The sequence below is a fragment of the Peromyscus maniculatus genome, chromosome 9 (assembly GCF_049852395.1).
Source record: "Peromyscus maniculatus bairdii isolate BWxNUB_F1_BW_parent chromosome 9, HU_Pman_BW_mat_3.1, whole genome shotgun sequence".
NCBI classification, from domain to species: domain Eukaryota; kingdom Metazoa; phylum Chordata; class Mammalia; order Rodentia; family Cricetidae; genus Peromyscus; species Peromyscus maniculatus.
The window spans coordinates 44,524,854-44,542,698 of NC_134860.1; the positions used below are offsets into that span (position 1 = coordinate 44,524,854).

The 17,845-nt window shown below is 41.5% G+C and overlaps 1 protein-coding gene across 1 annotated transcript; it reads right to left on the reverse strand.

Moving 5' to 3' along the window:
- Positions 1–2,740: 2,740 nt before the first annotated feature.
- Positions 2,741–17,056, reverse strand: Gmfb (glia maturation factor beta). The gene is made up of 7 exons (XM_006987514.4): positions 16,898–17,056; positions 11,271–11,367; positions 9,838–9,887; positions 9,272–9,321; positions 8,631–8,713; positions 7,856–7,929; positions 2,741–6,342 (listed from the first exon to the last, which is right to left on the reverse strand). Exons 1-7 carry the CDS (start codon positions 16,898–16,900, stop codon positions 6,271–6,273), a joined length of 429 nt encoding a protein of 142 aa, XP_006987576.1. The 5' UTR covers positions 16,901–17,056; the 3' UTR covers positions 2,741–6,270.
- Between the last annotated feature and the right edge of the window lie 789 nt (positions 17,057–17,845).

Below are 17,845 nucleotides of genomic sequence, written 5' to 3' on the forward strand. Positions count from 1 at the left end.
CTCCAGGCCAGGCTGGGCTGCATAGTGAGACCCTGTCTCCGTAAAACAAAACCTAACAAGATAGATTACATCATTTATAGACACTAACCCCTTTCTGCAATATAGTCACAAAACTCAAGTTTAGTTAAATTCAGCTTCTTGCCCTTCCCAAAGTTCAAAATTTGTGATTTAATTGTGCAATTTATACTTCAAACCTGATATAACATAATATCTAAATAGTACCAATAGCTTAGTTAAATGGCATGCCATTTTTAAAAACACCTATTTACTAATTATTGGGATATCTCTATCACACCTCTTCCCTTAAGGATCATGAATCTATGTGAAAAAGGGGACAGGAAGATTATAGGAGCAAGAGGTGGTGGACAACTTCAAGGAAATGGCATTTTCCAGATATTTTGCAGGGGAGATGTACATATGAACACAGAGACTGTGACAGTATGCACAAGACCTGTATACGTTCAAGCCTGACACGGAGAGGCAGTAGGCATGACGTCCCTAACCCTAACCAAGAGGCTATTCATAGCTGACAGCTGCTGGAGGATGGTACATCAGTCTTCTTCAAAGGAGCGAAACCGAGCATATCAACCATGCTCCAGACAGGCGCCATGCTCAGCACACACAAATTAGACTCCATGGCTTTTTTGTCCGTTCTTTTAAGAGAGCGGAAAATCATGACGTTAAGTAGGTAGAAGTTTTGTTGGATAGGAGCTGAGAGGAGTTGGGGCAGGTGAGAGAATACGATCAAATATATTGTATGGAATTCTGAAAGAATAAATAAAATATTATTTTAAAAAAAGAGCTATCAAGAGTGCAGTGGGTAGGAGCTCTTGCAAGTTGGACAACTTTCCCTAGAACCCCTGGTAGAGAAAGAGAAGCAACTCTCCATGTTGTCCTCTGACCTTCGTTCAGTTGCTGTAGTGGGTATCCACACACTAACACCAATATATATATGTATATATAAAATTTTATTTTATTTTTTGAGACAGGGTTTCTCTATGTAACACCCTGGATGTCCTGGAACTCACTCTGTAGACCAGGCTGACCTTGAACTCACAGAGATCCTCCTGCCTCTGCCTCCTGAGGGCTGAAATTAAAGGTGTGTGCCACCACCACATGGCATACCAATAACATTTTTTAAAGATAAAAGAACACTGAAAACTGCAGCTACTTGGATTCCAAGTTATAGGTACTAGTCAGTGGCCAGAGTTGGTCACTACTTCAAGATCTGATCATTGAGAACTCATATTCTTTTTTTTTTTTTCTCCGAGACAGGGTTTCTCTGTGTAGCTTTGCGCCTTTTCTGGAACTCACTTTGTAGCCCAGGCTGGCCTCGAACTCACAGAGATCCGCCTGCCTCTGCCTCCCAAGTGCTGGGATTACAGGCGTGCGCCACCACCGCTCGGCGTGAGAACTCATATTCTTAATGCTAAATTAATAGAGCTAGGAAAGTCAAAATAGTGTAACACTGACATAAATATAAATATGCAGTGATATAAAATGAATCTGAAGTGCACTCTCAACTCAATGGTCAATTAATTTAACAGAAGCATGTCTACATGTGAGTGAGTGAAGCCGCCCCTCGGCCTCTTCACATCTTGTACACCACAAATTCCAGGTAGATCACAAACCTAACATGTAACAGCTCAAACCATGAACTCCTTTATTAAGCATTTTCATTCGTGTGTGCGCGTGCGCGCGCACACACGCACACACTTGCGCACACCAAGTGCCTGTAGAGGTTATCCCCCAGAGCTAGAGTTCAAGACAGTTGTGTCTAACCTAGGTGCTGGAAACCGAACTTGCCAATCCCCATAAAAACTCTGAAAGCACAAGATGCACAGCAGTAAGACCTTCCACCTAACTGGCCCTTGACACAGCTACAGATACACTGCACTGAGATTCAGTGTCCAGACCTTCCACCTAACTGGCCCTTGACACAGCTAAGTGATCAAATTTGAGAAATAAGGACTGTGGCCAGTTCTCTTGAGATTTTTTTTTTTTTAAGATTTATTTATTTATTATGTATACAGTGTTCTGCCTGCATGTAGCCCTGCACGCCAGAAGAGGGCACCAGATCTCATTATAGATGGCTGTGAGCCACCATGTGGTTGCTGGGAACTGAACTCTGGAAGAGCAGCCAATGCTCTTAACTTCTGAGCCATCTTTCCAGCCCCATCCTTTTGAGATTCTTAAAGACAGGAAAGCATTAATTACTTCTTTCATAACCAAAACAAATTGTGACAATTAGCAGATTAAATCACAAGTAGTACATGGTAAAGCCGCCACAAAGCATTTATCCATTCTACTAGACACCCCTGGCATATACTCACTCTGGAATCCAATCCCTAGAGCAGGATGGGTCTTCAATGCATGACTATAAACAGTGACACTATTTCCAATAACAGGACTGCTTAGAGGCACTCCGACCTCCTAACTTCTAATTCTCCCTTTCAAGGCTAGCTTCATGTCTGGAACCGGTTCTTCAACCTCTACTGCTTTTCACTGACATTTTTAAAAATCCGTCATTTTTGCGTCAGACTGTGTTTTAGAAAGTTTCATGTCATGTTTTCCTTCCATCAAGTTGCCCAAGGATTCCTGTTTTTCATTGTTGTCGTTACTTGGTTTGCCCCTATAAAGTAAACTGCTAAACAGGCATGTGGCTCACAGAAACCGATAGGCAGGCATCAGTAGCTACAGAGAGATGGTAGAAGGCAGGCAAAAAATGAAACACTACAAGTCCTTTCATGTTAGCATTTTATTTAAACCAGTACAAGCACCATGCTTACCAAAAGACTCCAAAATAAACATGCGTATGAACTAGCAGAGACTGAAAGCACAGCTTAAGAAGTGGTGCCAGTTGTTGGTGTTCTCAAACAATGACAGAGAACTGTTCAATCCATGAGACTAAGCCACCAATGTTTCAAGCCTCCTGAATGAGATTATATTGGACCATCAAAATCAGTGGGACTTGCCCTGGCATGTTAGTGAGCTCAAACAGTATTCAAGTATTTATATTCTAAAAAGCAAAAAATACCACAAGCTTAATGTAACTGTTTTAAACATCACAGGAATTTGATCACTGATCTGAAATGTCAAACGGCCTAACACGAAACATCTGCCTGGGAACCATCAGCATGAAGAGGCCTAGGAGTATTTACATTCTTCCAGAAATACAAAATAAGATCCATCCAGAAATGTTTGCAACATTTCTTCACATAAGTTGTAAAGGTTCAAACTTTATGGACTCCAGTATTATCAGTCTCCAGAACAAATAAGGAGTACAACTATATTAACACTCGATAGAACTGACAGACTATACTCTACTCTCTACTTCCCAAATATTGGCATTTCAACCCTTATGAAAATATCTATTCACTAGTCCATATACAGATTGATGCCGTCACACAAGTTTTACAAGTGTCTGAACATGTCTTTTGTGCACTTCCTCAGTTTCTATCTGGGCAGGATAAGAGCCAAGTTTAATTTGGCAATAAAGTCCTCTAACTGGAAACTGTTAGTGAAAGTGTCAGACCAGGATACAGTTTATGGCTAAGCTTGGCTCCTGAAAATAGGAGACAAAGGGAGGGAAAATGTTCACACACATTTTGCAACAAATGATTTACTAATGACAAACAATCCAGCAACAGCCCTCACACAAGAGAATGTTTAACTGCACTAGGCATCCAGATAGACAATTCGGAGTTCAGAAGTCCATTAAACAAAACAGCTTTTTTCCTAACATAATTGTTTCAGTATCAGAACAAAGTGATTACTGTTCAAAAGTCAGACATTTTGGAATTTCAGCACAGGAACCTGAGACTACCTTTCTTCATACGTCCCTTCTGTGTCACAAAAACTCATTACATACATACTGTGGTTCTTAGTCGGTTCTGACATTAGATGCTATGCACAACTTAGATAAGATCAGAAATTCCAAACCAAAGCTGACTTAGAAAACAAAGAGGTTCCTGGAAAGAGTGGCTTACAAAAAGGAAAGATTAAGATTTAAGGCTGAGTGGGAATGGTTGTTCCAGAAAGACATGGAGTGTAAAAGCTGGAATTATGAAATCTGGACATACTCTTTATGGAAAGGTAGAAAAAGGATAATAAAAATACTTTAAAAGAATGTAAAGGGAAACTTACATAAATATTTGAGAACTACTCTGGAGCGTAAGACTTACAAACCTGCATAAGGACAGACAGAATACAAATGTTCTATTGATGCCCCAATCCAATATGCGGCCTTGCAGAAGGCACATTTCTTGGGAAGGGTCAGGCAAGCTTAAACAGGAGGCTGCTGACCACCCTCTGTGTTGCTGCTAGAGATCTGGAGGTAAGATCCTGTGTTTGGCAGGTCTAATTTCCAAAATTAAATACGCAAGCCCAAATGAAGAACTGCATTAAAAATGTACACTCGTGCAGCATTACTTTCAACAGAGTACTTATGCAATCAGGTGAAACAAAAGCTTATTTGCTTCATTCAAAAAACATTAAAGTTACTCTCTACTTGGATCTCATTTGCTTTCTGTAGGATTATAAGCAAGCTATTCTCTAGCCCATAACAAAATACCTATATAGTGAACTCTTACACTTCTTGGGTGAAGTTTTCTCACTCTCCAGAAACCGAAATAAAGCAACTTGATTTCCATTCATAGCCAGTGCAAACACCTTCTGTAGCACTTGTATTGCTTCCTGACACACAGGTTCGTGAACACACAGCTAGGAATACAGCACACCCTATTCCACTGTGAAAACCATCTTTCCTCCAGTAAAGCTGGTACAGAGCCCTAAACAAGACAAATATTTTACAATGAACACGTGCCAACGTAATAATGCTTTTGCTAGTTTTGAAATGATTTTTTTGTTTGTTTTGTTTTTCGAGACACGGTTTCTCTGTGTAGTCCTGGCTGTCCTGGAACTTGCTCTGTAGACCAGGCTGGCCTCGAGCTCAGAGATCCGCCTGCCTCTGCCTCCCAAGTGCTAGAATGAAAGGCGTGTGCACTACCACTGCTCAGCTCAAAATAATTACTTTCTTAATATAAAAATTTGGTCAGCCTCTACAGTCTCTTCAAATCAAATTATTCCTCAGCAGTTTCTGACATGGTTTCTCAAGTGTAACATAATAACTGCAAGTACATTGTAAGCCTCGCTTCCTAACAATGGTGTCACCACCTAACATGACTGGCTTTGTCCACATTAGGATTTCTTCTGACATTGAGAATAAAAGGTATGACATCTATTGATGTGTTATTAACTATGACCAAACTTTTAAATAATGCTTACATATGGCACGAAACTAACAGTAAATATACCCCAAATTATAACTCCACCTACCATATATATGTATGACTTTGGGCAGACAGTTGGAATTTTAAAAATAACAAGTTGGTTTTATTACAAACTTCAGTTATACATATTAGAAAATTGTTTTACTTGAACCCTTTAGAAAAGTATTAATTTCACCAAATCTAGAATACTGGCAGTGTAGAAGTCTTAAGCTAATGTTAATGCTGACAAATCAAAGGCACAGTATTAACATATTTAAACAGTGCTCACAAGACATTAGGAGATACTTTATAGTGTTACCAAGCTACATTCTAAGCTCCCTATTAGTGACACAACCAGGAACGAAGCCCTTGATTCTATAACTCACCAGTTTCTAAGACTAGAATTCTACTTCCCTTAAGAAGAAAACCTAATAATCATAACTCTACCATAAAATCCAACTCCCAGACCTTAAGAACGAGTGACTGATGTAGTTTCTACACTTGATTAAACAGTTACAGGAGACCAAGAGCGAAGGAGGACTAGGGAGTGCAGCAGAGGCTCTGCAGTCATGACTCCTGGCTCAGCATCAGTCCCCTTAGCCATGAACCTGGCTGATGTGCCAAGCGATGAGGTTCTTCTCTCTGCACTTCTAAACTGCCAGTGCCCAGGAGGGGGCCAAGGAGGACCTGTGTCCATCACAATCTAATACCCCCCTCCAATAGTGTCTGCAAACAGTCATTCCCAATCATAAATTACAGAAATTAGTCACCCCGGAGAACAATGGTCCAGCTAACAATGACAAACACAAGGCAACACTTCACAAAGTTCCGTTACTATGAAGATGATTTCCCTTTGTTCAAACTGCACAAATGAAGTTTCTTTACTGCAGGAAACAGACTGTAAGTAACAGTGCATTTTTAGGCATAAATTAACTATTTATGTCTGGTTCCAGTATGGTCAGGTTAATACATAAATACTTTAGAAACACAGAAGTTCACATTAGTGGAAAAATCCAAGTTTCTCACGTAGCCATTCTTCAGTTAGGTCTTCAGTGTTTCTTATTTCAAATACCTTAAGGAAGGAAAAAACAAACAAACTGAAGTCATATTCCATCACTTAAAAAAAAAAAATCCCTACATTGTACTGAGTATTAAATACCACATTCTGTTTCCTTCATATTGCTCACAACCATGACTTAATCTGAGTAAATTAGATGTCCCTTTTTGGTAATACTTAACTTCTTTTTGTTGTTGTTGTTTTCAAGACAAGGTTTCTCTGTGTAACAGCCCTAGCTGTCCTGGAACTAGCTCTGTAGACCAGGCTGGCCTCGAACTCACAGAGATCCACCTGCCTCTGCCTCATGAGTGCTGGCTGGGATTAAAGGCATGTGCCATCACTGCCCGGCTAATATTTACCTTCTTTTCAGTACTAAATACTTAAGTTACCAAAGTGTAGTAATCAAGATGGCATAAAACCTATGTTCTTTTAAAACCACAAATTCTAAAGCGGCACATATATGTTAAAAGAGCAATTATGTAAAGCTTGCCCATTAGAAAAGACAGCCAAGCATACGTATCTAAAATCAACCTAGCCAGGAGCTAGAGAAACATAAGGCCAATCTTCCACAGTTTGAGTATCAGATGTTAACACCAGCTGTTGACTAATTTGATAAGGCTACACTCAAAGTCCACAGTTAGAGTTATCCAGCAGGAATCTGAATTCACAGTCCAGAGAGCACAAGGCTAGAGGGAGGTGAGGTATTACAGAACACAGATGGGATGTGGAACCAGATGTAAATTTGAATCTTAGTTCCAACTAACACACAACCCTAAGCAAGTCATTCATCTTCTGAACCTGCTTTTCTTTATTTTTACCTTTAAAATGACACCTGTATTTGTGTGTGTGTTTGTGTGTAAGCACATGCATGTACATATGAGCCCTATGTGTATGGAGGTCAGAGGATATCTTGCAGGAATTGGTTCTCTGCTTCTACCATGTGTGTCCTAGGAATCAAGCTCAGATTGTGAGGCTTGGGGGTAAGTCTCAGTATCCAGTGAGCCTGTTTTCTTATTTACAGAAATATGACCATCAATCTCAACACCTGTACAGAATGAGATTCCATAGTTATGAAAGTAATGTGTACACTGAAATGTCAGATCTAGTACATTAGGGTGCAGATAGTATAAAAGACTAACTAGCTTAGCAGTTACCATGACCTTTTCTTTTCTTCTTCTTTTTCTTTTTTTTTAAGGTAATCTCATTATGTGGCCCAAATTAGCCTTGAACTCATGATCCTTCTGCCTCAGCTTCCCCAGTGCTGGCTTTACAGGCATGTACCACCATGCATGGTTACAGTAGCTTTTCTGAAGCTGCTCACATTTTGAAAGTTATTTTTTTCTAATTGAATTATTTTAAAAACACATATTGGTTCAAAGATTACTACAGTTCTCTTTCCCACGAATACAAAGCCTTATACTATGGACCACATTAGTCGACAGGGCTTCAACTACAGAAAATACATCTGGATCAGCTGCTCAGCTGTTACCCTGTACTCTAAAGGAAGCATGTCCAACACAGATACTACCTTGGTTAGCTCAGCTGTCTGGACTAGCTTGTTCTTACTCCCAGCATACATCATCTGCTGCTCAGGCTTGCATCCTGGAAGACATCAGCACAGAGACAAAGGGTAGCTTTTGAAAAGGTAATGGTTTCCATTACTTTTATCTTTCACAAAGATTTGTTTAGGATTTCCTTTGCTACTAAGTTTACAAAAGCTTTGGTCTAAATGTACATGGCTAAACTGTGATTCTTCCACTGTGCATTGCCTGCACAAAGACATACAATTCAAAGTGAGCAGATCATTAAAAATGGTTTAGGTTTCCATAGATTCTGATTTTTAGAGTCTTGACACTTAAAACTTTATTCAGCACTATTTTAATTTTGATAGTACAAGGACCATCTTCAAGATTACAGGTATATCACTAGTAAGTTTTTTTAAAAAAGATAAACATAAGCATATTACCATGGTCAAACAAAGATCACATACTTAAACAAGACTAAAATATATACTTCTGATTCTAAAAGGTGTCACTGTATTTCTGAATCATTAAAATGTATGATTTAACTCAACAATTATACTTCTAGGAATTAACCAGCAGAGGTAAGTGCATCCTGAGAGATGACACTTTACAGTACCTGCTCTCTAGAGTGTACATGGTGTGTGCACAAACACAAACATCAGCTGACCTCAATTTAGGCTATTCAACAATTTCATCTTTATAAATAGCAAAAATCTGTCTAGCAGAAGATGGTTCAATTGGATCAAAGCCAAGTACACATTATTAAAGAGACTGACTCACCAACAGGACTGGAGAAGATAAAACACAGAGGGTAGGAAACTCTTCCATCATCATGTTGGTATTTATAACTATACACAATGAAGGTTTTTCTCAAGTTAAAGAAACTAAAGTCACTGCTCTAAGACAGGCAACAGTCAACACTTCAGCTAGTGAATGGCCTTATTCATTAAACACCACACTTTTGATATTGTTCTACAAAATAGGCCCCAAAGGCAAATTATAAAATCATGTAGTTTCTCAAAAAGAAACTTGTTAAAGGTCCAGATTTAATGTGGACTTTTTCTTTCTCAGTTTTTACTATGTGCACATTTAAAGAGAATTGTTTAAAAAGTAATCTAATACATCAACTTTCCTTTTTTTTTATCTACTTACATGCATACATATTTTAATGTGGTCATGATGTGGAGGGGGGGCCTTTAAGATATGTTTTTATCCTTTTATTAACTTCTTAGTCATTCATACATTTAGTACTCCGCTCACATTTGTCCCTCCCTCCCCCTCACTGTTCCCTCCTTCTCCCAACAGTCCCCCATTCTGTTTTCATGGCATATAAAATGTCTTTTGGAAGTTTAACAAATGGATTCATAAATAAAATCCTGGTGACGAATAAAACTTTTTCTAAACCACTTAGAAAAGGATATCGAGGTTGCCGCTCAGGGAGTTCATCTTTAAGTTCATCTGGGGAGATGCCCTGGCACCAGAGAGAAAAGAAAGTTTGAAGCATGTCCTTCCCCAAAGATCCACTGAGCACCCATTCTGCTCAGAGCTGTGAATCTGTTATCACATCACAAAATTACTTCTACTAACAAAACACAGTGCTGAAGGACAGTGTTCCTTCTCTATTTATGTTCCAATTGTCAGGAGACACTGAGGGACAAAGCAGCAGCTCAGAGCAAAGAGGAATTCTACTCAACACTCAGTGGCTGGCGTTAGTTTGATACCACTCTGTGCACAGCTCATCAGTTAGGAAGCTCACTCATCTTTACTAGGTGCAGACCTCCAACACTGGATCTCATTAACGCTTTAAGGAAGGCAGTTAAATCAGCAAGACAATGTGGAACCAACAATCAGTCCATGCTTTTCATGTAAAATTAGCATGTATTTAAGGAGGCCCAGAACTTGTTTTAGTACATGTAACTAACATAGCATTGTTTGGACAACAATAATTGCTTAACTATAGAAATTGTATTTAGCTCATTAAACAAACCTCAAGTTCCTCATCCAGTACCACCAGGCGTTTGTCCTTGTCAATCTTCACTACAAGGAAAATACAGTATAAGTAAAGTGTGATTCTGGTGACCTTGACTATCCAATCTATGCAGCTTCAGTCTATTTGAAGGGAGGGGAGCACCAAAAACTAAGACATCAAGAAACACAGCATAAACACACGTAAGTATTAGCTTTACATTTCCAGGTAGAATTCCCAACATGGAACGTGCTTATTTAGACTCTTATCAACTCCTCACACGTACTGCATGGATGGAGAACTTTGGGACTCCAGCGCAACTGTCTAAATAAAGGGAGGCTTGGAAGACTAACTGACTGAGACTGTCTATGTGCAACATGGTTAGAACTGCCAAAGAAAAGCTCACCAGGGCTTAGGAGAAAGAAATCCCAAGACCCCTAGCTTCTCCAACATTACAGTTTCATGGCAGGTGGTCATTATTCTAAGAAAGTGAATTACCAATTCAACCTCTGTTCAAATATAACTGACATAAACCAAATCCAAATCAGAGTAAACTTAGGTCCTCTATGCCTTTATTCTTTTCTACCTGTCTAAAGAGTTAACTATGCTTGAGTTTGCACTAAAGTCACATTAAATCCTAAGGACATACATTAGGACTTCAAACACCCTTGTCTGTTGGGGTAAATGGCACTATTATACATTTTCCCCATTAAGAACCATATCACCATTTAAAAAAAAAAACAAAAAACAAACAAACAAAAAAAGGGGCTGGAGAGATGGCTCAGCGGTTAAGAGCACTGGCTGCTCTTCTATAGGTCCTGAGTTCAATTCCCAGAAACCACATGGTAGTTCACAACCACCTATAATGGTATCTGATGCCCTTTTCTGGCATGTAGGCATACATGCAGACAGAGCACTCATACATTAAAAAAAAAAAGAGACCCACAGGACCACATGATAATATTTATTTGTAACAGAACCAAAATTCATAAGGTGTCACCACCTGATTTGATACACACCTGCCTGATGGATCTCTGTTACGTAAAAGTATGACTTCACTCCCTTAACCTTCCTTCATCTTTCTAAATCATCTCCCACGAAGTATTAGCTATGAAAACAAGTAAAGCACTCTCCCTGAAACTAAAGTTTAGTGTAGAATTAGAATAAGGCTCAATGCTGAACTTTACCATTTAGGTGTGGGCAAATGTTAGCCCTCGGAGCCACACTATGGATCACTATGAACCCTCATTCCTCAAGTGATCAAGACAATTAGCATCTGGGGGGGGGGTGCTATCTATGGCAACAGAAGGAGCAGTTTCTAAACTTGCAGAGGTAATAGTGACAAATACAGCAGGTGGAGGAAGAACTGTTGCTGTCTAAAGGCTTGGCACATTCAAAGGACTGTAAGAGAAGACAAACTAACGTCAGAGAGTTTTGAGGCAACTTCAGCTTACTTATAATGGCAGCATTGTGGGTTTCTTTTCGAAAACGAAACTTTCTCAGCTTTTCCACTAAATCTTCAGCAACATCACAAACCACCAAAGACTCACTCTACAAGAGAGAGGGGGATACATACACTTAAAATGTCATGACTTCAATATTTGTGCACGTTAAAGAACTTTCAAATCTACCACCCTTTGGATCTACATGGGTTAGTCATACCTGTTCATCTCTAATGCAAGCTTACTTTAACTTTCTTTTTGGCTAATAAATACTTCAGAACCCAAGCACACACTGACAAGCATCTCATGTGAAGTAGAGAGGAAGGGAAGAAATGTGGAAGTGAAGGGCCGTCACCTGCGTCAGCATCTCACACTGTGTGGCAACACGGGAAAATCATTTTACTGCTTTGGAGTTTCACAATTATGAGGAAAATAAAAATAAACCTGACAGTAAAAATGAACAATTTATATCTTAGGTGAATACAAAGACATAACATTAGCTATTAAGAATGTACAAAAGAGGGCTGGAGAGATGGCTCAGCAGTTCAGAGCTCTGGCTGCTCTTCTAGAGGTCCTGAGTTCAATTCTCAGCAATCACATGGTGGCTTCCAACCACCTGTAATGGAATCCGATGCCCTCTTCTGGTGTGCACGAAGACAGAGCACTCATATACATAAAATACATTCATAAATAAATCTTTAGCGGGGCAATGGTGGTGCACACCTTTGATCCCAGCACTGGAGGAGCAGAGGCAGGAGGATCACTGTGAACTCAAGGCCAGCCTGGTATACAAAGTGAGTTCCAGGACAGAACAAAAACAAACAAACAAACAAACAAACAAACAAAAAAGCCAGGCATGGTGGCTCATGCCTTTAATCTTAGCACTGGGGAGACAGAGGCAGAATCTCTCTGAGTTCAAGGCCAGCCTGGTCTACAGAGCAAGTTCCAGGACATCCAGGGCTATGTAGAGAGACCCTGTCTTAAAAAAATCAATGAAACAAAAAAGCAGGCAATACTCTGGTTACTACCCAGCCCACTGCCCCTTGTAGTATACTCAATAAATCTGTTAAATCTGTTTCCTTGAAAAATAAAAAATACACACACACACACACACACACACACACACACACACACACACACACACAAAAGCAAAAGCAAAAGCAAAAGCAGACGAAATAAATACAAAAGCCAAAAGAAATGCTTAGAGATTATGAAGAAACACTAACAGATCTTCCCCAGAAATCTGGCAAGAAAACCATTAAATGCTTTCTTCTTTTAGTGGTGCAATTGATTACCACAAACAAGAGGACAGAAGTAGTTTTATAGTTTTGTTTTACTTTGTTTTTGCTTTTTGCTTTTTGTTTTGAGATCTTGGTGGGTAGTCCAGGTTGGCCTGGAGCTTACTATGTACCTCAGGTTGGCCTTGAACTTGCAAGTCTCTTGCCTCAGGTTCCTAAATGCTAGTATTCCAGGGTATGAGTATTATATCCAGCTGTTTTGTTGTTTAGTTAGCTGGTTTTGTCTTTGGGTGCATAGATAGAAACTGTATGTGCATATACATATATTTGTGTGAATTTGGGCATACACGTGCCACAGTGTACACATGGAGGCTAGAAGATGAGTTTGGGTGCTAGTCTTAGTCTTCCAATATTTGAGACAGGATCCCTCTGCATACTATGTGCAAGGGTTAGCTAGCTGGTGAGCTTCTGTGCATTCTCCTGCCTCTGCCTCCCACCTGGCTGTTGGATCACTGGATTATGGACACCTGCTACAGTGCCTGGCTCTTCATAGTTCCAGGGCTTCGAACTCATGTCCTTGTGTTTGTGCAGTAATTAATTACTTTAAATACTCATCCATCACCCCGCCCTCGGCTGGCTGGTTTTTGACAGGGGATCTTCTCTTGTTGTCCAAGCTGGCTCAAACTTGGGATCCTCCTTGCTTTGGCCTCTCCAGTAGCATAGATATTGCAATTGTGTGCCACCATGCCATGCTATGATGTTTTTAGTAGGTAAAACTGCAAAATCAGCTAGGCATGATGGTGCACATCTTTTATGCTGGTACTAGAGAGGAAGAAGCAGAAAGATCTCTGAGTTTGGGGCTACAGAGTGAGACCCTCTCTCCAAAAAAGGAAAAAAATAAAATTAATGAAAAGAGCCTTCCAAACCACACCAATGTGGAGAATAGAATTGTGAAATCCTATGTACCAATCATCCAGCTCCAATCACTACCATCTGCATTTCGCTACCCACAATACATCAACAACACCCCAAAGGACTGTCTTACCCAGAGGCTACAAGTCATTCACCTGGCAATATTGCACCATTCATCATTTGAAAGACATCATGTGTCACCAGAAACACAAACATAGTAAAGGTGTTCTGCTTTAAAAACCCTCCCAGAATTCTAGTCTCTCACCTAATTAGTGTTCAGATCTCCTCATTGCTTTACATTTTTTACAGTTGGTTTGAGTCAAGTTGCAAAAAGTTCACTTACTCTGGACTTTTCATAGAGAAGTTTCCCCCTCTCTTTCTTTCTTCCCTTTTTGTTTTTGTTTTTGTTTTTCGAGACAGCGTTTCTCTGTGTAGCTTTGCGCCTTTTCTGGAACTCACTCTGTAGTGTAGGCTGGCCTGAACTCACAGAGATCTGTCTGCCTTTGCCTCCCAAGTGCTGGGATTAAAGGCATGCGCCACCACCGCCCGGCTCCCCTTCTCTTTCAAGAAAATTTGGACACTTCAATTTCAGAACCTCAAATCATTAAAGCTTCCAATTTTAAGTTAAAAGAATAGTAATGGAAGCCTAGGTGCTTGATCCTCTGTTGGATTAAAGACAGCATCCACTAAAGCAAGAAATGACCATCATTTTAACAGTCTTTTAAATTCTGAACTCCAGGGGCTGGAAATGGCTCAGTGGTTAAGAGCACTGACTGCTCTTCCACAGGACCCAGGTTCAATTCCCAGCACCCACATGGCAGCTCACAACTGTCTGTTAACTCCTGTTCAAGGGGATCCAACACCCTCCTACAGACATATATGCAGGCAAAGCACCATTGCAAATGAAATAAAAATAAATACTTAAAAAAAATTCTGAACTCTGCTAATCAGTAAGATGTGACATGTATCATAGGATGTGCAATTACACAATCAATCAGGAAGTATACCCCAGCCAAGGGCACTAGCCAACAGAAAATAACCACTGCTGGGATATGTATTTTCAGTTTCCTACTTCTCTTTAGAGAGATGCTAAGTCACAGGGAACTGCCTGAAGCTGATTCAATCTACTTTGATCAAAGATGAAATTAATGAAACTAATAAAAACTTTTGATTTTTATTTAGACAAAACCAATTTGACACCCTGATAATCAGAGCCACAAATGTAAGCTTGACATCACAGGTTCGGAAACTCATGCAGACATACTCAGTGTGTAACTCCATTTGTAAGAGACTTGCCTCATGTGCCCCCAGGATGTGATGGTTGTCAAAGGTGAAGACACGCTTTGATTTACTCTGTGTAATTCAGTGTGTTTTCTCCCTTCCCAATGCCACAACAAAGCCAAAAACCCATCTTATAAGAAAGACTCAGAAACCAGGTGTGGTAGCACATGTCTGTAATCCCAGCACTTAGAGACTGAGGCAGGAGGATCGATTATCTCTTCTAAAAAGGAAAGGGTGAGGGAGAGAAGGGAATGGACTCAGGTTTAGCCAACTCTTACTCTCGTTTACATGTGGAAGCGTTTAAGAATGGGTACAAAGCTATAAAAACAATTCTAGGTGGCAAATGATACTTAGTTGAGCTCAAATGTTCATTTATTGGTGTGTAAGTGCTAGCTTACATTATAGACTAGTAGAGAAGAAATCTATATCAAAACTGGCACCTATGATAAAGGTTAGAATGGAGAACCACAAGATGCTTTGAAACTGATGTGTGGTGAAGAACATCGTGGCCCCAGTAAAAGCCATCTAAAGTGCTTCAAGTGAGCATGGCAGCCTAAATCATGAAATGACAGTGGGACTAAGGTGCCCACAATGAACAGGATCGAGAACCAGGGCTAGGTGATGGCCTGTAGGTACTCAGATTTCTATCCATCAGCAAACGGAAGCTATCAACATGGCCACATGTGAATTTTGATAAGATCGTATTTGTCATGATATGCAGTAAACAGGCAGAGAGCCAAGAACACGGCAGCACCGGTGACCAGCAAGACCACTTCAGATAAAAGATGACAAGCAGCTGAGAGATTGCAGAGCAGCATAAAGCAGTGAGTGACATCAGTTAAGTCCCCACGTCTGGAGCAGGAGGCTGATTCCTGCTTCATGTTCCAAACCATCTCACCTGCACTAACACCATCCCCATTTGGCAGGAAATGTAAGGCTTAGACAGGCTACAAGCATCTTCCCCCAAATCAAAGACGTATAGGTAATGGACTCAGGAAGCAACCAGGTAGCCTGACCTTTACAGCTCTTTCTCTTAATCACTACATAGGAATTGGGCTAGATTCAATATGGAGGAAATAAAGGCTTACAAAGACGTATGGCTTGTGTAGCAGAAACGAATGGGACCTTTAACCAAGTTACAGAATTCTGGCTGGAGGAAGACCAGATGTGAGGGGGAAACTACGAGTTCTTTTGGGCCAAACTGAAGAGCCTCTGTGGCATCTGCGTGGTGCCATGCTTCCTGAGTATATTAACAAAAAAGTGGAATATAACTTCTGGTTGGATCTCAGCAGTAAGGTCAGAGATAGGAACTCACTAAGTCAACTCAAAGTAGGTGGTAACCGAAGCCAGGAATTCAGCAAAGGGAAATACAATAGAAAATGAAGCCTCAGGATGGAGCCTAGGGCTCTTATGAGCACAGACCAGGAAATGGAGAGCGGAATCCAAGGGAAACAGATGCATCAGCAGAAGTAGGAGGAAAGCCAGGAGTTCTGAGTCCCAGAAGCCTAGGGGGAAGCATGAAGAAAGGAATGCTTCAAACCTGAGTTGTCAGCACCCTGGAATGTGGCTTAAAGGTCGTAATGATGAAAACCCACGAGTTTCCTGGGTTCAGTGACCACGGTAAGATCTGCTAGAATCTAGCAGCTAGATGGAAGCGGTTCCCAAGAGAGGAGTTACAGACAACAACAGTGTCTTCCTGTTGCTGTGTTCCATGGAACTTGGTCGTATTTTAAAAGGATCCAGAAGATCCCTGATGGCAACTGACTTAAACCTCCGCTTTATGTTATGCTTGGGGTCCATCGTCACGGGGAACAGAAGCCACGGCCCCCCAGGCGCCGCAAAACTAAATCTCTGACAGCTGCTTCAAGGCGAAGCCAGAGCCCCTCGGGTCACATGGGTTCCAACGGCCTCGACTGGAAGAATGCGGAGATCAGGCGCAATTCAGCGGGACTCTGGGGGGACGCGAGCAGAAGGGAGCCGGGACGAGGCCAGAAGAGGCCATCAGAACCCAAGCGCTGGCCACCAACGCCGCCCCTCGGGCCCAGCCCGTTCCGCCGCGGGGAGCACAAGGGCCAGAGCCCTGCGCACGCGGAGGCCACGTTCCAACCGCCGGCCCGCGGCGCGGGGGTCCCCCAGGCCGCGGCTGGAGGTCGGGAAGGGCCGGCCAGCCCGCCCAGCCCCGCGGTGCCGCCCTCCGCCGCCACTCACCATTTTCCTTCCGGCCGTCGGCGGCCCGTCGCCGTAGGATCTCTCGGGGCCCCTTTAAGAATGGCTCGGCAGCCGCCTCCCTTCCTGCCTTGGCTGGCACCCGGCTCAGCCGTCCCCACCTGACTACGCGGCCGCTGCGGCCCGCACGTGACGGCGGACGGCGGGCGGCGAGGCCCAAAATTCAGCAAAAAACGCGTACGCCGCTGGCGTCCCCCTGGGCCTCTTTAAAGGAAAGGATGTTCCGCCCTCCCAGTTACCGCGGAACGAGCCTCGCCTCGGTGCCCAGGTTCTTGGTGTCTTTACATTTGCTACAAGCCTCCGCGGCCGGAAGTTCGTGATGACAAACCCGAGTCAATGATTTTAGTGGTAAATGTGCGTGTTGATTACAGCTTACTTCCAGATTGAATGCTTTACAAACGTAGGCACGGCTTCCATCCTTCCAACCTGTCCCAGAGTGCCGTTCCTGACCCTGCCTGTTTTCCAGAACTTGCTGAATACATTTCTTTTCCAAATAGAATTCATAAAATGAATAAATGGTGATCATGCGGGCTCTTACTTTCAAGTCACTGCCAAATTGAATTCTGAAACTAAAGTATGACACTAAAACTTACAACCTTTTTTTATTATTACTATTGGTATTCCAAAACGGAGATTAAATTTGACCTTCTATGAAAGAATATGAGGTACAAGAAAGACTATGAATGAAAAGGTTGGCAACTTTACGGAAAAAAAAATGTGAGAGATTTTTAAAATACTTTAATATTTTATTTCCCTTTGGGACTTTCTCCTTGGTCATCCAGAAGTAACTGTTATCCTGAAAAAATTAGTAGAACTGTGGCATCAGAAATTCAAAAAGAAGAAAGAATGGGGTTCGAGATGACTCCGCAGTTAAAAGCACTGGTCCTCTCTATGAGGACCCTGGTTGGATCTCCAGAACCCATCCACGTG